At 42.9% G+C, this 24,583-nt stretch overlaps 2 protein-coding genes across 2 annotated transcripts in view; one reads left to right on the top strand and one right to left on the bottom strand.

Annotated features, from left to right (window-relative positions):
* The window catches only part of pex3 (peroxisomal biogenesis factor 3), a 32,407-nt gene extending 15,732 nt beyond the window's left edge, over positions 1 to 16,675 (bottom strand). The window contains exons 1-6 of the mRNA XM_083643325.1: positions 16,514 to 16,675; positions 15,595 to 15,726; positions 11,733 to 11,814; positions 11,546 to 11,589; positions 11,170 to 11,291; positions 10,769 to 10,835 (exon numbers count right to left, since the gene is read on the bottom strand). Of these exons, the coding sequence (XP_083499451.1) occupies positions 10,769 to 10,835; positions 11,170 to 11,291; positions 11,546 to 11,589; positions 11,733 to 11,814; positions 15,595 to 15,726; positions 16,514 to 16,586 (520 nt within the window). The 5' untranslated portion in view covers positions 16,587 to 16,675. The remainder of the gene's footprint in view (positions 1 to 10,768; positions 10,836 to 11,169; positions 11,292 to 11,545; positions 11,590 to 11,732; positions 11,815 to 15,594; positions 15,727 to 16,513) is intronic.
* A 552-nt stretch (positions 16,676 to 17,227) lies between these two features.
* adat2 (adenosine deaminase tRNA specific 2) lies at positions 17,228 to 22,000 on the top strand. The gene is made up of 6 exons (XM_083643200.1): positions 17,228 to 17,328; positions 17,971 to 18,075; positions 18,854 to 19,004; positions 19,832 to 19,938; positions 21,263 to 21,335; positions 21,925 to 22,000. The coding sequence occupies exons 1-6, from the start codon at positions 17,245 to 17,247 to the stop codon at positions 21,951 to 21,953; spliced, it is 549 nt and encodes a 182-aa protein (XP_083499326.1). The 5' UTR covers positions 17,228 to 17,244; the 3' UTR covers positions 21,954 to 22,000.
* Positions 22,001 to 24,583: the final 2,583 nt, after the last annotated feature.

The following is a 24,583-nucleotide window of genomic DNA, read 5'->3' as shown; positions in this document are numbered from 1 at the left end:
CTGCGTTGTGGGGGTACGCCTAAAAAAGGCTCCCGTCTGGAGCCCCTCATTGGCCCGTCGCTCCCCGAATCCTCCGTGGACAGCCCGTTATAAGCTGTGTGTTCTTCTCGTCTGCGTCGGTATCTCTGATAAGAACCTGAGCCGTCTGATGACAACCAGGAATAGACACGTTTGTTCTTATAGTCAAGGGTGTCTCTGCGATATTTGTTAAGCTTCACTTCCATGACCTGCTTCTCATATGTGTCTTTCAAAGTCATACATGTTGTTTCAATCTCTTTGAGCTGTTGCACGTCGATCTTGTTGGTCATCTCTTTCTTCAGATCCATGATCTCTTTTCTGGTTGTGGACAGTTCAGCGTCAACATGCTTAATGACAAGGAGCATGAGGTCAAAGGAACATTTGTTGAGAATTTCACACCATTGTTGGCAAAACTCGCTGTTGTCTCTTCCAAGCGCTGGTTCTTTGTTCATGCGTAGCCCTCTCGGTATGCGTTTGTTACGCCAGTACTGCGAGAGTGTGGAGCCGTGGAGGCTGGAACGGGTCTCTTTCTTTAGTAGAAACTCGTAGCGTCTGGCTAATGAGGCCACATTGTCAGAAGCAAGGACATCGGAAGACAGTGCAGTAGACACGATTGGAAATAAATTTAAAATACCATCGGAGTCGGAATCCGAGAAGGCCCGAGTAGCAGCTCTTTCATCTGTTAGGCCGTCTATTTCCTGGTACGACGCCATCTTAGTCCGTTTCTGGCAGGTAGAAGGTAGGTAGAGGTGCGTCACCCAAAAATAATTGTCCAAATAGTCAGTGACTAGAAGTCACGACTGGTGAGCACTCTCAAAAGTTTCAAAAAGTTACGGTGCACGGCTCAAAAAATAATAAGAGAGGGGCAAAAAACCAGCACTCAAAATAATTCCTTTTGGTTGTTTTATTTACCTTCAAGCAAGATGACAATGTACGTTTCGGCGTGGAGCCTTCCTCAGCATTGTGCTGACAGAAGACGGAGATGACGTATAAATAGTGTCAAACCGGAAATACAATCAATTACATTATCAAGTACTAGGAAATATCTCACAACATAAAATAACAATGAATATAATATCAAAAACATCAGAGAATATCAAAAAAGAGATAAAGGTACAATTTTAAACAGTATACTTGTATATAAGTCTGTATATATTACACAGCAGGAATGCAATAATGTTTTGCAGACGAGAAGAATGAGGCTGGATGGCCACACTTGTGTTAAATAAGCACAGATGAAAAGTCAACATATTAGAATAACAAAAATCAGTAAGAAAATATTTAAAATAGAATTAGAAAAATACATAATAAAATGCATATAAGTGAATGCATCGGATGGAGATACTGCAGGTCCACACATGACGCTCCCACACTGCCTTACAGTGCAAGAGCATCATGCGCGAACCCACAGCACATCCACCCGACGCACCCCCTAAAGAAAGCAACCTAGCAAAAGTTCTTCATTCAAGCCCTTGGGGTGTTCTGTCTGTAAGGTATGTATCCAAAATGCCTCTCTTTGTAACAAGGCCTTGTCTCTGTCACCCCCCCTCTTCAGTGGACTGACCTGTTCTATACCCTGGAACCTGAGGGAACACACGTCGTGACCAAACTCATTAAAATGCCTGGCGACAGAGGATTTTATATCTCTGTTTCTAATGCTACTCTTGTGTTCTGAAATGCGAGTTTTCAACTCTCTGATAGTTTTTCCAATGTATACTAGCCCACATGGACACTTCAATAGATACACAACAAATTTAGTTTTACACGAGATCCTACTCTTAATTGAGTACTTTCTTCCAGAGTGAGGATGGAAGAATGTCTCTCCTCTGATCATAGCATTGCATTGAATACAGTTAAAGCAAGGAAAATTACCATTCTGTACATCAGACAAAAAATGGGAGGGGCCAGGGGGGCGTGTGTAGCAGTCAGCTCTAACAATCATATCTCGTACATTTCTTGCCCGTTTTTGAGCAAACAAGGGAGGCTCGCCAAATAAATGGCCCACTTGGGGGTCACTTTGTAAGATATTCCAGTGACTTAAAACACATTTTTTTATTTCCTGAGAAGCAGGTGAAAAAGTAGCAGCACACACTATTCTAGACCCTCGGGCAGGGGTGGACTTCGGGACCAACAGGTCCTCACGTTTCAACCCCCTAACTCTCTGTAGGCTGTTCTCAAGGATTGTGTTGTTAAAACCTTTTACCCTGAACCTTGTACATAGTTCAGCAGCCTGCTCTTCAAACATGTGGTCAGAACTGCAAATCCTCCTAATCCTCAAAAGTTGACTGTATGGCAAACCTCTTTTGAGGCTGGGGGGATGATAGCTAGAGTAGTCCAAGAAACTATTCCTGTCTGTCTGTTTTCTATACACCTTTGTCAGTAGTTGTTCAGATTTGTTTACAGAAACATCAAGGAAGGAGACAGTGTCTTCACTGTATTCTAGAGAGAATTTAATAGATGGTAGTCTGGAATTAATATAAACATTGAACTCCTCTAGTTGAGAGTGTGTCCCAGAAAACAGAAAAAATACATCATCAATATATCTGAACCAACACTTCAAAAAAATGGAGAAGGGGTTGTTATTATATACAAAGTCTTCTTCAAACTTTCCCATAAAGAGGTTTGCATAATTAGGGGAACCCATAGAAACTCCCTGGCATTGAAGATAGTAAGAATTCTCAAATTTAAAATAATTGCTATTAAGGATCAATCTTGACAAATCAACCAAAAAGTCAGTCGGGGGCTGAAGCGTCGATCTTCTATTCAAAAAATGTGTTAGAGCTTGTAAGCCCTCCACATGAGGAACATTAGTGTATAGACTGTTGACATCCATGGTACATAAGAATACATTCTCATCAGTGAGCTGTACAGCACCTAACCTATTCAAAAAGTCAGTGGTGTCTTTCAAATAAGAAGGAAGATCAGATACCAACACTTTAATGTGTCTGTCAAGATATTGAGAAATAGGCTCAGTAAGAGATTGTGTGCCAGCCACAATAGGCCTACCAGGCACTGGCTCAACACAGCTCTTATGGATTTTAGGTAAAGTATAGAACACAGGTCGCACAGGGTGCTTCTGTAACAAGAATTTGAATTCGTTTTGGCTGATAAGAGAATTAGCAAGGGCTGTACTAAGAAAATGCTCAACATTCTGAAAAAATTTAAGTGTGGGGTCACCCATTAGGGGAGTATAAAAATCTGTATTACCAAGTTGTCTCAAGATCTCTGTTGTGTACGCTTCTTTAGTCTGGATGACAACAGCGCCCCCTTTGTCGGCATGTTTTATAACAATAGTCGAATCAGTAGAAAGTGCACGTAATGCTTTCTTTTCTTGCAACTCTATATTAGAATAGAGTCTCATTTTATTTTTGTACAAGTGTACCTTTGTAGCCACATCCTCTTCAACCAGTCGGCAAAAGGTGGCCACGGAGGGGTTCAGGGCAGGCGGAACAAAAGTACTTTTAGCCCTCAGGCCTGGTTCAGACGTGGAAATAGGAACAGTCTGTGAAGGATTCAAACAAGGACGTGAGTGGGGGGCTCCCTTATCAAAGAAAGCACGTAGTTTAATGTTTCTCAAAAATTTAAACATTTCAATCCTAGTTCTAAAAGAATCAGCTTTAGCAGAAGGAATAAAGGATAAACCTTTTGAGGTATCTCCATCCGATGCATTCACTTATATGCATTTTATTATGTATTTTTCTAATTCTATTTTAAATATTTTCTTACTGATTTTTGTTATTCTAATATGTTGACTTTTCATCTGTGCTTATTTAACACAAGTGTGGCCATCCAGCCTCATTCTTCTCGTCTGCAAAACATTATTGCATTCCTGCTGTGTAATATATACAGACTTATATACAAGTATACTGTTTAAAATTGTACCTTTATCTCTTTTTTGATATTCTCTGATGTTTTTGATATTATATTCATTGTTATTTTATGTTGTGAGATATTTCCTAGTACTTGATAATGTAATTGATTGTATTTCCGGTTTGACACTATTTATACGTCATGTCCGTCTTCTGTCAGCACAATGCTGAGGAAGGCTCCACGCCGAAACGTACATTGTCATCTTGCTTGAAGGTAAATAAAACAACCAAAAGGAATTATTTTGAGTGCTGGTTTTTTGCCCCTCTCTTATTATTTTTTGAGCCGTGCACCGTAACTTTTTGAAACTTTTGAGAGTGCTCACCAGTCGTGACTTCTAGTCACTGACTATTTGGACAATTATTTTTGGGTGACGCACCTCTACCTACCTTCTACCTGCCAGAAACGGACTAAGATGGCGTCGTACCAGGAAATAGACGGCCTAACAGATGAAAGAGCTGCTACTCGGGCCTTCTCGGATTCCGACTCCGATGGTATTTTAAATTTATTTCCAATCGTGTCTACTGCACTGTCTTCCGATGTCCTTGCTTCTGACAATGTGGCCTCATTAGCCAGACGCTACGAGTTTCTACTAAAGAAAGAGACCCGTTCCAGCCTCCACGGCTCCACACTCTCGCAGTACTGGCGTAACAAACGCATACCGAGAGGGCTACGCATGAACAAAGAACCAGCGCTTGGAAGAGACAACAGCGAGTTTTGCCAACAATGGTGTGAAATTCTCAACAAATGTTCCTTTGACCTCATGCTCCTTGTCATTAAGCATGTTGACGCTGAACTGTCCACAACCAGAAAAGAGATCATGGATCTGAAGAAAGAGATGACCAACAAGATCGACGTGCAACAGCTCAAAGAGATTGAAACAACATGTATGACTTTGAAAGACACATATGAGAAGCAGGTCATGGAAGTGAAGCTTAACAAATATCGCAGAGACACCCTTGACTATAAGAACAAACGTGTCTATTCCTGGTTGTCATCAGACGGCTCAGGTTCTTATCAGAGATACCGACGCAGACGAGAAGAACACACAGCTTATAACGGGCTGTCCACGGAGGATTCGGGGAGCGACGGGCCAATGAGGGGCTCCAGACGGGAGCCTTTTTTAGGCGTACCCCCACAACGCAGGTACCAGACCAGAATATGGGCCTCAAACGCCGCCCAACCCGAAGAGGAGGCAAGCGACACCGCCAGCACCGGCAGAGGGAGAGGGAATCGGCGGCAGAGGGCGAAAACGTGATCAACCTATCCAGCAGGTCCCTGTCTCCACAAGAAGCATCCATCCTCTCAAAAGGTTTATCCTTTATTCCTTCTGCTAAAGCTGATTCTTTTAGAACTAGGATTGAAATGTTTAAATTTTTGAGAAACATTAAACTACGTGCTTTCTTTGATAAGGGAGCCCCCCACTCACGTCCTTGTTTGAATCCTTCACAGACTGTTCCTATTTCCACGTCTGAACCAGGCCTGAGGGCTAAAAGTACTTTTGTTCCGCCTGCCCTGAACCCCTCCGTGGCCACCTTTTGCCGACTGGTTGAAGAGGATGTGGCTACAAAGGTACACTTGTACAAAAATAAAATGAGACTCTATTCTAATATAGAGTTGCAAGAAAAGAAAGCATTACGTGCACTTTCTACTGATTCGACTATTGTTATAAAACATGCCGACAAAGGGGGCGCTGTTGTCATCCAGACTAAAGAAGCGTACACAACAGAGATCTTGAGACAACTTGGTAATACAGATTTTTATACTCCCCTAATGGGTGACCCCACACTTAAATTTTTTCAGAATGTTGAGCATTTTCTTAGTACAGCCCTTGCTAATTCTCTTATCAGCCAAAACGAATTCAAATTCTTGTTACAGAAGCACCCTGTGCGACCTGTGTTCTATACTTTACCTAAAATCCATAAGAGCTGTGTTGAGCCAGTGCCTGGTAGGCCTATTGTGGCTGGCACACAATCTCTTACTGAGCCTATTTCTCAATATCTTGACAGACACATTAAAGTGTTGGTATCTGATCTTCCTTCTTATTTGAAAGACACCACTGACTTTTTGAATAGGTTAGGTGCTGTACAGCTCACTGATGAGAATGTATTCTTATGTACCATGGATGTCAACAGTCTATACACTAATGTTCCTCATGTGGAGGGCTTACAAGCTCTAACACATTTTTTGAATAGAAGATCGACGCTTCAGCCCCCGACTGACTTTTTGGTTGATTTGTCAAGATTGATCCTTAATAGCAATTATTTTAAATTTGAGAATTCTTACTATCTTCAATGCCAGGGAGTTTCTATGGGTAGTCCATGTTCCCCTAATTATGCAAACCTCTTTATGGGAAAGTTTGAAGAAGACTTTGTATATAATAACAACCCCTTCTCCATTTTTTTGAAGTGTTGGTTCAGATATATTGATGATGTATTTTTTCTGTTTTCTGGGACACACTCTCAACTAGAGGAGTTCAATGTTTATATTAATTCCAGACTACCATCTATTAAATTCTCTCTAGAATACAGTGAAGACACTGTCTCCTTCCTTGATGTTTCTGTAAACAAATCTGAACAACTACTGACAAAGGTGTATAGAAAACAGACAGACAGGAATAGTTTCTTGGACTACTCTAGCTATCATCCCCCCAGCCTCAAAAGAGGTTTGCCATACAGTCAACTTTTGAGGATTAGGAGGATTTGCAGTTCTGACCACATGTTTGAAGAGCAGGCTGCTGAACTATGTACAAGGTTCAGGGTAAAAGGTTTTAACAACACAATCCTTGAGAACAGCCTACAGAGAGTTAGGGGGTTGAAACGTGAGGACCTGTTGGTCCCGAAGTCCACCCCTGCCCGAGGGTCTAGAATAGTGTGTGCTGCTACTTTTTCACCTGCTTCTCAGGAAATAAAAAAATGTGTTTTAAGTCACTGGAATATCTTACAAAGTGACCCCCAAGTGGGCCATTTATTTGGCGAGCCTCCCTTGTTTGCTCAAAAACGGGCAAGAAATGTACGAGATATGATTGTTAGAGCTGACTGCTACACACGCCCCCCTGGCCCCTCCCATTTTTTGTCTGATGTACAGAATGGTAATTTTCCTTGCTTTAACTGTATTCAATGCAATGCTATGATCAGAGGAGAGACATTCTTCCATCCTCACTCTGGAAGAAAGTACTCAATTAAGAGTAGGATCTCGTGTAAAACTAAATTTGTTGTGTATCTATTGAAGTGTCCATGTGGGCTAGTATACATTGGAAAAACTATCAGAGAGTTGAAAACTCGCATTTCAGAACACAAGAGTAGCATTAGAAACAGAGATATAAAATCCTCTGTCGCCAGGCATTTTAATGAGTTTGGTCACGACGTGTGTTCCCTCAGGTTCCAGGGTATAGAACAGGTCAGTCCACTGAAGAGGGGGGGTGACAGAGACAAGGCCTTGTTACAAAGAGAGGCATTTTGGATACATACCTTACAGACAGAACACCCCAAGGGCTTGAATGAAGAACTTTTGCTAGGTTGCTTTCTTTAGGGGGTGCGTCGGGTGGATGTGCTGTGGGTTCGCGCATGATGCTCTTGCACTGTAAGGCAGTGTGGGAGCGTCATGTGTGGACCTGCAGTATCTCCATCCGATGCATTCACTTATATGCATTTTATTATGTATTTTTCTAATTCTATTTTAAATATTTTCTTACTGATTTTTGTTATTCTAATATGTTGACTTTTCATCTGTGCTTATTTAACACAAGTGTGGCCATCCAGCCTCATTCTTCTCGTCTGCAAAACATTATTGCATTCCTGCTGTGTAATATATACAGACTTATATACAAGTATACTGTTTAAAATTGTACCTTTATCTCTTTTTTGATATTCTCTGATGTTTTTGATATTATATTCATTGTTATTTTATGTTGTGAGATATTTCCTAGTACTTGATAATGTAATTGATTGTATTTCCGGTTTGACACTATTTATACGTCATGTCCGTCTTCTGTCAGCACAATGCTGAGGAAGGCTCCACGCCGAAACGTACATTGTCATCTTGCTTGAAGGTAAATAAAACAACCAAAAGGAATTATTTTGAGTGCTGGTTTTTTGCCCCTCTCTTATTATTTTTTGAGCCGTGCACCGTAACTTTTTGAAACTTTTGAGAGTGCTCACCAGTCGTGACTTCTAGTCACTGACTATTTGGACAATTAATAAAAACATGAGAAGAAAAAGGTTGCATTTAGCCACTTTATTTTGAACCACCTTATTGTGTTTCAATCGACCCTGTATTTTATTAGATTTTATTTTATTTTATTTATTTTACTTGATTATATTTTAATGTACGTTTTTTATTAGGATTTGTTGGGTTTATTTTTTAATAGCACTAATTGTCTTTTATTTTATTTTATGCTTATTTTTATTGATTATTCACTGTGCCCTACTTCCCCATATTATTCTCCCCCCTGCGTGGCAGGCACACCCACGCGATACCCGCAGACTCTGACAAGTGCTTGAGGCACTCACACTGTTATACACTTACACACATCCAGACATACACACAACAGTACACATTTTATCACAGTCATCTTAAGGACCGCAATGGAAATAAGCTGTTAGCTTTATTGCGTTTTTTATCCTTTTGATAATGGTGGGCCTGTGTATGTATATATGTATATTGTATATACTGTGTATTCATTATCAATAAAGAACTCAATCAATCAATCAATCAATTTTCAAGGCACACAGGTAGGTCTAATTTGTCACACACACACACACACACATATGCTCTGAGTGCAACTGCAAGCATTATTTACAGACATGGTGACGTTTTACGTTGATGACACCCTAGTGCCAGCCTTCTAAAAAAACGTTTGGTAACGTGTATTTCAGGGTTGTAGGGTTAACGTTAGGTGAATCAGAGGTGTGGAAAAGCCTGTTTTGCTTTGACTTGCTTAACTACAAATATGCCATAGGCTGTAGGGCTGGAGGGTGACCGCGCTGGGAACCGCGCGCCGCTGATTGGGCGAGAAAAAGCCTTGCCTGGCTGAAAAATGCGGTACATTTCTCCAGTACAGTTTTATATACCCATCAAGACTCCGCCCAAGCAGAAGACATAAAGTCATAAGCTGTGTGCTCAATAGATGACACAATGGGTTATTCCTGTCCCAAAGTACAAGTAAAACCTTTCCAACAGTTCAACTTTGTCTCTGCTCACAGAAGTGAATTGAGCTGCGGGTGCCCCGCATTCCGTAAAGTAACGTTGCAGACGTCCGTATTTGTGAAATTGGTGTCTTAACATTAACGTTAATTTCCCGGGCGCTTATTAATAGAACACATGTTGACACGTTATGTTAACACGAATTGAAACTCGCCTACATCAAATTCTTTGTAACGCCGGGTGAGATCAAACGAGTGGCGTCAGCGGAGGACCAAAATGCGATCATTAGCCAGGAATGGGTCTCGCGCTACTTTTGCATGCTAAAATAAAGCTGATAATGTACAATTTGATTCAAGGGGGGGGGGACACTTTCAGAGTACAACACAAACTGTCTATTTTGCTGCAACTCGACAGTGCTGCTTACATCCAGGAGATGTCGGGACTCTCGGCTCTGGATCAAGGGATATGATTAGCTGTGTGTGAGTGGGGGCGGGTGCACTCAGAGTTTGTCTGTTAAATGATTGGCTGTTTCCGTGTCACTTGTACTAACAAGGTACATGATTGGCTGTATGAGCCCCGGAGCAAAGGGAAGCGCTGGATGAAAGTGGTAACATTTCATACATAAACAGAAAAAAATGCGATTATCGATTCTGGAATAAAAGATCGATTCAAAAAATCGTGACATTAAAAATCGCGATACTTAACACATTGAGTGCCAAGGACGTCTGTGCATGTCCTAAAAAAAAGTAACGAGGAGTGCCAAGGACGTCTGTGGACGTCCTAAAATCATAATTCCTATTATTCCATAATTCTGCTGTTTAAGGTCGTACCTAGCCAGTGAGCATGAATCCCTTCAAGGGATCACACGGCGCCACCTTAAACATCGTCACGGAAGCTGCGCCACCCACCTCAGATCCTTTACTTTGTGCAGGAGAAAGCGGAGAAAGCCGTGATCAAAGAGGAAACCGATGCATGCTTCAGCCAGAGCCGTACAGATTGCTCTGTCTGCAGCGGAGAGTGGGCTCGGCTGCATCCGCGCTCACAACTGAGCTCTTATGCTTCTATCTATCTCCACACGATTTCCTGCCAGAAAGCCAGCATCCGAAGCCGAACGGCCAAGCCTTTTCGTTCAGTCGCGTTTGCCAGCGCGCATCATTTCCTTGATGCGCGCTGGGATCCGTCCGGGGCAAAAACGGAGTCGAGAAAACAAACTCTGTGCGTGTGGGAGGAGCCCGCAGCTCAGAGGTGGAGAGGGGGGGGGGGGGGGGGGGGGAGAGGGGGGGGGGGGCACGCAGGCTGCACAGAAACCATGCCACCACATCAGAAAACACCAGCCAGAGTCAGTGAATGTGCTCGAAATTAGAGTGCAAAAGGTATTCATAAAAGTGACTATATCTTGGAAAGTAAAAAAAAACGACAGAAAACCCTTGAAAGTGCACTTTTTTGAGAGGCTGTCATTTCATAATGGAACTGTCTAGAAACAAAATTTCTTCTTTGGAAGAAGCAGGAGTGTTCAATGTTTCATTAAAGTCCAGCCCCGTCAATATAGCCATAATAGAAAAAATTCTATAGCTGTTTTCAACTGAATGGAAGTGAATCTGGCACAGGCTGCAGACAATTTTACTGAAGCGCTGTGGCACTCAATGTGTTAAGTGAATCCGATTTCCGGTGAATATCGCGATATTCAATATTATTGAAAATCGGATCAAGCCTACGTGAGTGTGTGTGTGTGTCCTACCGTCTCCCAGTAGATGTTGGATACTAGACAGGTACTGCTGCTGGACATCTGGAGGAGCCAGGGGAGTCTGGCAGAACACACACGCACGCACACAAAAGTCAATAAAAGACTCACAATGTCAAATCTAACTTACAGCCACCCCCCTCATTTCTCGATGTTCTTCTCTGAGACAGTGGATCTCAACATTATGAATGGTTCAACTTCAGCCTTATTTCATTTGCAATAAACGAACACAATTAGAGAATGCAGAATGAGTATTTTGATCATAGTTTCAATATCATCGCTTTACCTACAATACAAATAGCCATGGAAAACACGTGCGTGCACACACACACACACACACACACACACACACACACACACACACACACACACACACACACATATGTTGCGGTCCTCACCGTTCCGTTCTTGCCCACAGAGTTGTCCAGGTAGAGGTATCCTCCGATGATGTTGAGCTGGACTCTCAGTAAAACCACCAGCATGCAGGTGCTGTACACCGCCACAATGCTGCGTGTGAAACCTGAGCAGACCACAGGGAGGCACACCATTCATTACTAACCATCCCATACAACCACAATATATAAACACAAGTTCAATGACAACAACGTGTGAGAGCTGCATGACTGACATGTACATCTAAAAACAAACAAAAATCAAACATTTGACACCTGGGTCTTATGATGATTGAACCGGATGCTATGTTTTAGTCGGGTATAAATCTAATCCAGAGTAATGGATCGTTTGGAGATGTCTGATGTGAAGGACAGGACTTACTGATGATCTTTAGGTCCTCCCAGATCTCCAGCTTATTGGTCGGTCTGTGGGGCGGGGCATGAGGGAGAAGAAGTTGCATTACTAATCGGTTTTATATCATCTTGGTCGTGTGTAATAATATACATTTCTTTCAAATATCTAATGTCAGCCAATGTGGATTAAACAGTTTAATACAACAGTTACTCACTTGGTCTTGAGTAGTGCAGTGAGGTTTTCTGAGTTGAGTTGGTGGATGATGGCTTCTCTCAATGTAGGGAGCATTGACAGCACTGGAGACACAGACACAGACACAGACACACACACACAGACACAGACACACAGACACACACACACACACACACACACACACACACACACACACACACAGTTTTATTGTGCAAAAGCACTGCTGACCTCTTAGGTTAGTCCCAGCAAAAACGTGTACATTAGTAATCATAATTTGAGGAAAATAAAAATCCCTTTTCCAACCACAAGACTAAGGGCTAATGTACACCACATCCGGTATGGCTGCGAACAGACCCACACTCATGTCATCTGTCAGACGGTTTTGGGATCCGTCCAAAATAGAACAGGTGTGTAATTTTTCCATACCGCATGTATCGCCCATCTATTAACATGAGCGAGAGTCGATCCAGCAGTTTTGCCGGATCCGCAAAGTCACTGCCCACATACTTCAGGGCCCGAAATTAGAGCCCGCCACCCGCCAATGGCGGGCAGATTTTAGGTTTGGCGAGTGACATTGAAAGGTCTGTCCGCCACGTGGCGGGTAACAAAATAGTCATGTAAAATAATTAAAACTGCGGTGTGTTTTGGTCTTACGACAGTCGCCTTTATTGCAGCCCCCAATCTCTCCTTGTGTGTCATCTCCGGCCTCATTTTTGGCTTGTTTTGGCCGACGTCACATCCGCTACTCTTCTGTCCTGACTGGCCGTGGCCATCTGCATTCTGCAGCGCCTGCTTGCACTGCAGGGAGCTAACGGTACGCCGGTACGCCTGCTAACGTTAGCTTAATAGAACGTTAAATGGGTTACAATGTGGAACCATATCGAGGGAGTAAGCCGGCCGCTAAAAAGAAAACCCACCGCGGCTTTCTCCGACGAAAAGGATGAAGCGGCAGCGAGAGCGGGACCACCTAACAAAATAAAGTTTCGAGAGGAGTGGAAGTTTGGCGATAGCGGTGTTTCAAGAGACTGGCTACAGTATGATGCTGGGGCTGTAGTGATGAGTTGTTCCGTGTGCCGCAAGTATGCCAAAAAGAAAAATAGAAACAACACGTTTGTCATCGGTAATAAATCAATGAAGCTGGAAGCCGTTCGTGACCATGAACAGAGCCAGTGTCACATTGGCTGCAAAGAGGAGAAGTAGAGAGAGGGTGAGGAGTCTGAGGAGTTGTGTTTACAAAACCTTCAAATTTACTTCTGTTCTGTTAAATCCTGCAAAGAAGAGAGTGAGGAGTCTGATGATGTTTAACATTAGGTTACAATTTAAGCTCAAGATTGACTTGACATGTATTGATAAGATTGACTTGACATGTATTGATTAATCAATCATCAATCAATATATTCAAATAATTTGTTTCAAATTTTACTCTGGCCTCTTATTTAAGTGTGTATTATTCAATGTAATACCTTATCTACTTGAAATGTACTGGAAAAAAATGTATATATATATATGGATATATGTGACACAAAAATGTGATTTTTTTCCATCTACCCGCCACTGGCTGGTGGGTCAAAAAGTTAATTTCAGGCCCTGACATACTTCCATGTGTCGAGCTGAACCCAAAAATTACTTTTATTTTCTTTTAGTTCAAATACCTGGGTATGCAGTGCACCTATTTAATAATGTATGAAAAAAAAATCACAAAAATCTAATTCCTTTAGTTTTTCACACTTTTTCACATCAAAAGTTCATTTTTCAAGATTTCATTGATAACACTAATCTACAGTTTGCTGACGTCACCTAGTACTATCAAATTTCTACCCCATTTCAACCAATCATATGCCGACATGCAGCTGTCAATCAAATCTTCATTTCAGGATAATTTTCTCTTCCAAATGAAGTAGAAAATGGCGCCTAGTGCCTGTCATCTGGCAGAATTCCTATCCCATAAACTAACTACTAACTTGGCCAATTACATAAAACATGAACAAACTAGAACGACCGCAACGCGGACTTATGCCTCCGCTATTAGTTCATTCTGGAGTCCAAATCGCCATTTGAGGCAAATTGGAAGAGATTCCGTCAAGGCGCTCCTGTGATGTTGCGTTACAGAGCTTGGAAATTGGGTGTGTGAGAGGTCACAGTGACCTTGAACTTTGACCACCAAAATGTAATTAGTTCATCCTTGAGTCCAAGTCGATGTTTGAGACAAGTTAGATTAAATTCCGTCAAGGTATTCCTGAGATATCGCGTTAACAAGCTTGAAAATGGCGTTCGAGAGCTCACCTTGACCTTTGACCTTTGACCACCAAAATCTAATCAGATCATCCTTGAGTCTAAGGCGATGTTTGAGGCAAATTTGATGAAATTCCGTCAAGGCATTCGTGAGATATCGCGTTAACAAGCTGGAAAATGGCGTTTGAGAGGTCACAGTGACCTTGACCTTTGACTTTTGACCACCAAAATCTAATCAGATCATCCTTGAGTCCAAGTCGATGTTTGAGACAAGTTTGATTAAATTCCGTCAAGGCATTCCTGAGATATCGCATTAACAAGCTTGAAAATGGCGTTCAAGAGGTCACAGTGACCTTGACCTTTGACCTTTGACCACCAAAATCTAATCAGTTCATCCTTGAGTCCAAGTCGATGTTTGAGACAAGTTTGATTAAATTCCGTCAAGGCATTCCTGAGATATCGCGTTAACAAGCTTGAAAATGGCGTTCGAGAGGTCACAGTGACCTTGACCTTTGACCTTTGACCACCAAAATCTAATCAGATCATCCTTGAGTCTAAGTCGATGTTTGAGGCAAATTTGATGAAATTCCGTCCAGGCGTTCCTCAGATATCGCGTTAACAAGCTTGAAAATGGCGTTCGAGAGGTCACAGTGACCTTGACCTTTGACCTTTGACCACCAAAATCTAATCAGATCATCCTTGAGTCTAAGTCGATGTTTGAGGCAAATTTGATGAAATTCCGTCCAGGCGTTCCTCAGATATCGCGTTAACAAGCTTGAAAATGGCGTTCGAGAGGTCACAGTGACCTTGACCTTTGACCTTTGACCACCAAAATCTAATCAGATCATCCTTGAGCCTAAGTGAATGTTTAAGGCGAATCTGATGAAATTCCGTCCAGGCGTTCCTCAGATATCGCGTTAACAAACATGGAACATCGTACGGACGGACGGACGGACGGACGGACAGACAGCCGTACGGACGGACAACCCGGATCCATAATGCCTCCGGCCTGGCTATCGCCGGCGGAGGCACGGCGGAGGCATAAAAACAAAAACTATAATCTCTAAGAATGCAAAGAAATGTAACTGGCTCGTTAAAACGCGCATTCCAGGAATATTGTATTTACAGAAATAGCGTAAAAGGCGCGCGCTTGAGAGCGTGGTAGTCAGGGGTCTCCCCTCGGAGATTTCAGGTGGGCGGGCAGCACCCATGCATCGGATTGTCCGCTCGCTCCGCACGAAGCAAGTGGCTGCCTGGTACTCCGCGGATCCCACTCACGTAGCACGACAACACGCTGAATCCCACTTTTTGGGGGTGGAACATGCCATGACTGACCAATGCCAAAGCCAGTCGGCAGAATTGTCAAATCAAATCATCGACACGCATATGGTATGGTCCGCCTCTCAATTTGTTTTCAGTCTCCGACGCTCGTGCTATTGCATTCGCCTCCGGTTCACTTCGACTTTAAGCAATACATTCACCAGTGGGCAGTAGAGAGTCAAATGTATGAGTGTGTATGTGTGGTTTCATCCGTAAGCTTTCAGATGGCGGACAGAAAACGCACAAAATGAACGCAGAGTACAGACAGAAGGCTCTGTCCGTCTCCGTCTTTAACATAGAGTATAATTGGGCCTTAAGTGTAAACTCCTGACCAGTCATGTTGCAGGTCCGCTGGTTGCTCTCAAAGTGGAACTGCCGCCTGGCCTGAGCGATGTACTCCCCTGCCTCCCGCTCCTGGATCTCCCTCATCTTCTTCTGCGCATATTTACCCAGGAAGTACACACCTGGAGGGGGGACAAGGAGGAAAGGGTGATGTGTTGAATAGTACTCTCTGATGGAACCTTGTTCATTTTGCTGCATTATTACATTGCTGATGTATCGTGTTGCGATGCAGGTGTTGTATACACAAACTGTCCATGCCCATTCATTCATTTTCAAAAACCTTTAGGTTTGGTTAGGTTTTTCTCATATCCAGAAACTTTCAAGGATTGTCAAGGCCCGTGGGACTCTTCTCCTGTCTGACACAGGCAACTTTAACTAGCTAGCTTAGTTACTGAACACGGCTAGCCAATAGCTTACCGTACAACAGTGATAACGCTAGTACCGCTCATGTCAAACCAGCTTACAGTTCGCAAAATGAAAAACACATAACGTTACCTCGTAAATTAAACCTCACAAACTCCAAGTGGCACTCATTTCAATAAGATTTAAACTTTTGATATATCTTCTTTATCTTTATTGCTTATTGAAGCAGGGACAGTACACAATAAATATATTGCACCAGAGATAGCTAAAAGCTAATTTGCCTGCATATCGTGTCTGACTGTCAGTCAGTTCTTGCTACAATCGGTTGTCACCAAAATGCACTGTGGTGGGCGGCGTGAGGCGTGACAACCAGTTACAAAAGTCGCATTTATATTTGATGTAGTATAACCAGTAGCGTTATAACGTTACTGAAATGAAGGAACATTTGCAGAATATTCACTGGGCTTGTCGCATTGTCGTGACAAGAGGACGATATCCATCAGGGTAGCTAGGAGGCTAACATGACAGGCTAACAGTTAACGTTACCTCCAACTACAGCTCCAGTGAAAATAAACTTCCTTCTGTGGCGTTTCAAAAAGTTCCAGACCGACGAAAACATCCTCAGAGACTCAGGATTTACCAACCAACAACAACAACAAAGTAGCTGTAACTTGAAGCTGACGATTTTCGGGACATGATATCTGAGGAGTTTCGGCTACTCTGCTTTCATGCTAGCTAGTAGCTGTAGCTGTCAAACCATGGCAATTGTCAAGGTAGACAGTATAAACAATATGACTTCCTGTCAATTTTGTTTTCAAAGTAAAACCCTAATTAAACACCTACTTCATGTGAAAACTTCAGCCTTCAAAAATAAGTATTGGCCAAACCATCGAATATTTAAGAAATTTTGGTTGATTCTTTATGACACATGTTTGACCATGGAGGGAGGAAAAAAATCAGCCTCTATCTGTGATTGCTACTAACTTTTAACTTTTATTTTGAAAGTAAAATCACCTATTTTCCGGTATTTATCTGGATAACTATGGTCAGCTTGAGGCACCAAATCAGCATGACTGTGGCGGAGCGCATCGAGGAATATTAGTTCGATTGGTCACGTCTGACACTGGTCCGACCAATATTATCTTCCCCCTTCTAGCAGTTCAAGAGCTTCAGCTCCAACAACAGCTTGAATTGTCGTCCAATAAATGCACGTTAACACGTTGGATCATTTGCGCGTAATGTGAGTTTATTTTATTTTGAGTTATTGCAGCTTCATCATGGAGACAGAGAAGGAGGGAACTGAAACTTTCTATCCAAGTGATGAGGAAATCGAGAGGTGGATGGCCAGTGCTTTTCACATGGTGAGTGATATCAACCAGCCAGATCTTCTTACTTATACTTCTTACTTGTACAGGATAGAGAGACTGGTATTTCTCCTGGCTCCCAGAGCATTCAGGGGATGACATTATATATAAGCTATTGTCTTCAAAAAGTAAATATTGATAAATATGTTATTAGGTAGACTAGCCCCTTTCGGGACGTGTGACTGACAGAAAACACCTAGATGGTTTATTTGAGTGTGGAAGCCCAGAAACAGGTCAGCATGTCAGTCAAATCTGTGAGAAATACACACAAACCAGCTGACTTGGAGGTTTCTTCTTAAAATCTTTCTTTATCTGTAACAAGAATCATCAGATTGAATGAAAAATGGTTGCATCTTCACACTCAGTTGTCCTGTATCCTTTGACAGAAGCCTTATCTGAATCATCGTGTTTTCATCCTGAACTGTGGAGGCTAGAAATTCATTAGAGATCAATCATCTGTTCAGTTAAAATGTTAAAAAATCTTTTAACACAGGAATATTCACAGGTGGGATCTGCCCAGTACATCCACACTATGTGATCCACTTAATTCTCCCCGAATCTGTCTTTCTCTATCAAGTCTTCCTTCTTCTATGACCCTCCCTGGTCACTGCTGCTTTCACTGTGACTCTGTGGCTGCAGGCTAAAGAGGCTCTGCAGAATGGCGAGGTGCCGGTGGGATGTCTGATGGTCTACAACAACCAGGTCGTGGGCAAGGGAAGGAACGAGGTCAATGAGACCAAAAACGTAGGAAAAGTCTTTCTCTAATTGAATGTCTCTATTTCGAATTCTGGTAGTTCTTTAAAAATAAATTCACCCCATAAAGAAAATTCTCTCATCTTCTATTCAAGCCCATGTTACTGTGGAATCCATTTAAGTTTGTACAAGCACCAAACTTCTGCTCTTTTTACTGCAAAAATACAAAAAACAAAACATAAAGGATCCATCCATCATATATATATATATATATATATATATATATATATATATATATATATATATATATTTATATAGGTGCAAATTAGCTACAGCTAAATCTGGCCCAATGGTTGTTGTGCATGGTCCCTGTTATAAACTAATACACTAAGCTAAAGTCGCTGTGTGTTTGATGGGTGTACCAACTGCAACTCATACAGCATTTGTCAACGTTGTTTTACATTACACTGCAGAAATGCAGTCATGAAAAGTTGGTATAAATTGATGGAAACGTTTTGGAATTTAACTGTGAAATAAGGGTGAGAGCCTGTTTATAATAAGCCAAAATCACCAGTGGAACCTAATAATGGGGAACAGAACAGGTCTTAAATATTGTTGTCCACTGTGTGTGTTTGTGCCATTGACAAGGTAGCTTTAAACTGACAGAATTTTCAATAGAGTCTGACATGAGGTTTTTCCAACAAGAAAACACAAGCTGTGAATGCAGACTAAACGTGTGTGTGTGTGTGTGTGTGTGTGTGTGTGTGTGTGTGTGTGTGTGTGTGTGTGTGTGTGTGTGTGTGTGTGTGTACACACGCATGTGTCCCAGGCCACTCGTCACGCTGAGCTGGTAGCCCTGGACCAGGTGCTGGCCTGGTGTCGTCATGGTAACGTGGATGCCGTTAGCGTGTGTGAGCGGACGGTGCTGTACGTCACCGTGGAGCCCTGCGTCATGTGTGCTGCCGCACTGCGCCTCACACGTATCCTTACCGCCCGCCCGTGTGTGTGTGTGTGTAATAATAGTAATAATAATATAATAATAATAATAACTTTAGTTGTATAGCACTTTTCATACAGAGTATGCAGCTCAAAGTGCTTTTTTTTTTTTTTTTTTTTTTTACAGTTCAGCACAACCATCACAATAATGTATGAGTAAAAACAATGGCAAATAATTTTTTTAAATAAAAAATACGACTAGGAAAGAGGTACCAGTGATCGTATGCGAGGTTAAAAAGATATATTTTCAGCTGTCATTTAAAAATGTCTACTGAGTCCACCTCTCTAATACCTAAATAGGCAGGGAGTTCCTCAATAATGTATGGGCATAGATAGTGAATGAAAGCTGCTTCCACAATTTTCTTTTGTGGAGCCTTCGGAACTTCTAAAAGACCTGCCTCAGAGGACTTGCGGGCTCCTGAGGGGACATCGGACACCAAGACCTCTGATAAGTATGGGGCTGATTTAAAGACAAGTCAGATGATTTTGAAATCAACTCTAAAAGACACAGGGAGCCAATGCAGTGCAGCCTGAACAGGAGTTATGCTCTCTTCCGTGTTTGCATCAGTAGTCTAGCTGCAGACTTCTGAACCAGCTGTAGTTTCTCATGTATGTCTGTAGTGTGTGTGTGTGTGTGTGTGTGTGTGTGTGTGTGTGTGTGTGTGTGTGTGTGTGTGTGTGTGTGTGTGTGTGTGTGAGAGTGTGTGAGAACGGGTTGGTGTGTGTCTGTGTGTGCGCGTGTGTGCGTGCGTGTGTGTGTGTCAGTGGCTGTGCGTCTGTGTGTGTTGTTCCTTCACGCGCTGGCTGGCAGGTATCCCGGTGGTGGTGTACGGCTGTAAGAACGAGCGGTTCGGAGGCTGTGGCTCAGTGCTGGACATCTCTTCTGCCCAGTTACCTCACACTGGGACCACCTTCAAGGTGTGTGTGTGTGTGTGTGTGTGTGTGTGTGTGTGTGTGTGTGTGTGTGTGTGTGTGTGTGTGTGTGTGTGTGTGTGTGTGTGTGTGTGTGTGTGTGTGTGTGTGTGTGTGTGTGTGTGTGTGTGTGTGTGTGTGTGTGTGTGCGCGCATGAAGTTCCCAGCAAATATTTCTGTCCTTCACATATCTCGAGAACCATTCGTCCGATGTACTTCAGACACGGAGCTGACCTGTTCCTGTTTATTTATAGAGACATACAAAAATAATAATGAGTGTGTTGTAGTTTTTTGGGGGGGAATTACAGACTAGTACTCTACCTACTTTTGTTTTATTTGATCGCGCTTGTCACAGTTCACCGCAGGCCTGCCGAATAGCTCTACTACGGCTGGGGCGGCTGTAGCTCAGGAGGTAGAGTGAGTCGTCCACTAATCGCCTTGGATAAAAGAGGTCGGTGGTTCGATTCCTGCCTCCTCCAGTCTGCATGTCGAAGTGTCCTTGGGCAAGATACTGAACCCCAAATTGCTCCTGATGGTGTGCCAGCACCCTGCGTGGTAACCTGCCGCCATCGGTGTATGAATGGGTGAATACCTACTGACTGTAAAACGCTTTGGATAAAAGCGCTATATAAATGCAGGCCATTCATGCAGGCCCCCCCCCATTTTTATCCCATTTGTATCCCCCGTTAGTGCTAATTTAAATGTATTTATCCTGGTTGCTGCTCCACCAATCTGGGGAGAGCCGAAACTGGCTCCATGCTTCCTCCGAGACATGGGCAGTAGCCAGCCGCTTCTTTTCACCTGACAGGGGAAGCTTCACCGGTAGGACATAGCATGTGGGAGGATCACGCTATTCCAACCAGTTCCCCTCCCTCCGAACAGGCGCCCCAAACGACCAGAGGAGGAACCACATTAGCAACCAGGATATTGCATGTTTTGGTGAGGGGTTCCTATATGAAGGAAACCCCCAGGGGGCATGGGGAGAACATCCAAACTCCACACAGAAAGGCCCTTTTGACGACCCCACCCGGGCAGTGGGCACTCGAGGGCACGCACTCCTTCTCACAAAGTTGATATTTTATTGGCCACAACCGAACTTGATGTCGGCAGCACTCCTCGAACTGAGTGCTGGTGGCGGATGTTCATGATGCTTTTGGTGTGAGCAAACACTTACAGTGTACCTTCATGGTCTCAGTGTGTGTGCACTTCATCCTTGGAGTACTTTTTTTGTGGTCTGTCTGCATTTGCAGATTCTTCATTGTGTGTGTGTGTGTGTGTGTGTGTGTGTGTGTGTGTGTGTGTGTGTGTGTGTGTCTGTGTGTGTGTCCAGTGTGTTGCAGGCTACAGAGCAGACGAGGCTGTAGAGATGCTGAAGACTTTCTACAAACAGGAGAATCCAAACGGTGAATCGCAATCTGCTCTTCTTGTCCTCTTTATTAATTCTTTATTAATAAGTCAGTATTATAATAATAATAATAATCTTATAAATACGGTCAAACTGAAACCGTATAAGCAACTTATACGACCAAAGACGACCAAAGACGTCGTATCAGTGCAATATGACCATATATCACGTCTGCTAGACTAGCGCCCGTCAGTGGCAGAGAAAAAGTACTACGCTACTTCTGCACAAAAGCAAGTTGAAAGCAAGTTGAAAAAGCGACTTTTATTCCAAAGAATAACAAAGGGTTAGGATTAGGGTGTGGGTTAGGGATAGATATTGGATCGGGGGAAGGGATAGCAACGAACAGATAGCCAAGTGTTAACGACAGGCCAGTGGTCCGCAGGTTCAAATCCCGCATGAGGTTATAATTTTACCAAACTCGAAGACTGGGCTGTTATTCACACGAGGGCTAGAGGTCGCTTGACGTAACGTGATTTCAGGTCGTATTCAGCTGCTTGTAAAAACGACGTCTTGGGACGTTGCCACTTGGAGGTCAGAGGTCAGACTGCTATAAAACACTAACACTTTATTCTCTCTTTCTGTTTCAGCCCCCAAACCCAAAACAAGGAAAGACTGAGCTTGCCCGACAGATATCTATCAGTTGCTGTTTTGGTTATTTTCCCACTTTTTTTATTTTAAATTTTCTAAATAAAATTGTAAAAATGATACAAAAAATAGTTTTGTGTGTAAGTGTATTCTTCAAATTTGTTATTCATTATTTGAGTCTTGTGTTCATAATCTCAGGGGATTCTTCCCATGTTTTGCCAGCAGGGGGCATCACAGACCAGCTCACTGCTGTCAGTACAGAGCAGCGTTGGATCCATGTTCACTGAGCATCAGGTGGAACATATTAGACTCACATGCAGCCCTGTGCTCAGCTGCTTCCTTATCCCATGGGCTTTGAGAGCTTTCCTCAGCTCAAGCATGGAAGAATCTTCTCCAGCGTGGAGACCTTCAACTGACCTGAAAACATGGAACAAAAGAGTTTCCAGATTTCCACATGACAACAGAGATATATAACACACATTGTACTGAAGTGTTCATTTCAACCAAACACCGCCACTTGCTCAATGTCTACATTTAGCATGTTTACATTTAGAGAGAGAGAGAAAAAAAGGTTCTATATAAGATACGCCAGTACACCCCCCCCCCCCCCCCCCCACACCCTGGGTTCCCACAGCAAGACCTGGCCATTTCTACCACTACCAAGATCGAACCCCCACCCCAAAGTCTATAAATTCTCCCCGTGTTAAGCATATTTATTTGCAAAATAAATGTTACAGTAGGCCCTTGTGCACTAGAAACATTTGATTTAAAATATAACCGTTACATTTAAAATATAAAATACATTATAATCATTTTTCTGAATTGGGGTGCAAATAGCCACATGAGCTATTTACATCCGGGTACAAATGACATTTGCCAAAAAAAATCCATCCTAAAACTCTGTTGCTGATGTAACTTTCATTTCTGCCTCTATTTAGTTTTTTGGTGCATTTTTCTCCTGTGGATAAACCTGCCAATCGCAGACGAGGTGACATCACCTCCAGATGTTTCCAGCAGCTACATGAGGTTTGATATGAGAACATGTTTCAGGATGTAAAACAACCGCTAAACGTCAGGTTTTGGTGTCAGTCGCTCAGAATCAAAGAGCGAGGGCTTCTTTCTAGAGACGCCATTTTGCACTGAGACATTCAACAACCACACAGGGAGGAATCCATCGTAGAAGAGGAGAGAGACCAGCATGCAATTCAGCAGAGAGTTCTTGCTCTCTTGTTCTTAGCATCATGTTCTCTCCAGTCTCCACCAACACATACGTCACATAGGCTAAACCACAGATGACATTAAATGCATGTTCTCTGGGGGTTGTTGAAAGTCATTCTGGAAAATGTAGGCAAACAGCAGCGTATAAAATACATGCAATGTGAATCCAATATTTCATCTCCATCTTTGTCCCTCTTCACACTGGTGTGTTTCTGCACTGCACTCCCCACCGATCACCTGTCAATTAAACAGTGTGGGTGGAGCTTGGGTTTTCTGTTGACGCTCATGCTAACTACTACACAGTTCTTCTTCTGTGGATTCTGTGGAAACAAGCTGCAAATGTAAAATGCATCTCTCTGACAAATACAAACTCTTCATCCTTACTCAATCTCTCTCACACACACACACTCTCTCACACACACACACTGTCTGTGTGTGTTCACAGTGTTGGCAGCTGGCATATGAGCTGAGAGAAGCAGTCTGCAGATCTGTGTGTGTGTGTGTGTAGGAGTGTTGGTGTGTGTGTGTGTGTGTAGGAGTGTTGGTGTGTGAGTGTCAGTGAAAGTGTGCTGAGTGGACGTGGGTGGGTACATCTGTGATGTGTGTGTGAGAGAGAGAGGGTGTGTGTGTGTATGTGTGTGTGAGAGGGAGAGAGAGTGTGTGTGTCTGTGTGCATTCAGTGTGTGCGTGAGTTTGAGTGTGTGTGTGTGTGTCAGGTGTCCTGCTGGGTTTTTTCCTCCCACTCTGAGGCTAGCGAATGGAAAGACATTTTAAAACTCTCTCTCTAACTTTGTCACTCACACTCTACCTCTCTCTCTCTTCTGCTTCCAGTGGCTGGTCCTTCCTTCCTTCAATGGTCCACCTATCAGTTCCTTTCTACCTGCCATATTGATTAGCATCTCACTGTTCAATCGAAACATGTTTCCTGTCTGGTTGTTTGACTTTCTGCTGGTGGCGGCCCCTGGTGGTGGCGGCCCGACGTGTGCTGTGTTTTATACTAATGATGGATTACTAACCTCTTCTGACTTTCTTCCTTGGGACACTGGATGCTAGCGAGAATCTCACCTGTGTGTGTGCTGAAGCAGACTGCCACAGCCAACTGGTATGTTAAGCTGCCGTTCTTTTCAAAACTGATGCTAATAATAAACTCATGACAGCCCAAACAATCCTATAATAACAATGTGAAGTGTCAGTGAGTGAGTGAGTGAGTGAGTGAGTCAGTGAGTGAGTCAGTCAGTGAGTCAGTGAGTGAGTGAGTGAGTCAGTGAGTGAGAGAGTGAGTGAGTCAGTGAGTGAGTGAGTGAGCTGAATCTTTCAGTAAGTGTAAAGAGCACCCCTGCGCGCGACCTAAGGGAGCCAGATCTTTTAAATCTGTAATTAGGGCAGACTAAATGGACAAAAATGCCTAATTAGTGTCCAAAATGACTCAAGACAGGTTCATGG

The sequence above is a fragment of the Poromitra crassiceps genome (assembly GCF_964638095.1).
Source record: "Poromitra crassiceps genome assembly, chromosome: 9".
Classification (NCBI taxonomy): domain Eukaryota; kingdom Metazoa; phylum Chordata; class Actinopteri; order Beryciformes; family Melamphaidae; genus Poromitra; species Poromitra crassiceps.
Note: the sequence above shows the minus strand (reverse complement) of the source record. Positions and strands in the feature narration are given on the sequence as shown.

Excerpts from the sequence above, each read along its gene's own strand:
- adat2 (XM_083643200.1), top strand. The coding sequence starts at position 17,245 with ATGGAGACAGAGAAGGAGGGAACTGAAACTTTCTATCCAAGTGATGAG. Across the intron at positions 17,329-17,970 it reads TGGCCAGTGCTTTTCACATG|GCTAAAGAGGCTCTGCAGAA; the intron begins GTGAGTGATATC and ends CTGTGGCTGCAG. Across the intron at positions 19,005-19,831 it reads TGCCGCACTGCGCCTCACAC|GTATCCCGGTGGTGGTGTAC; the intron begins GTATCCTTACCG and ends GCTGGCTGGCAG.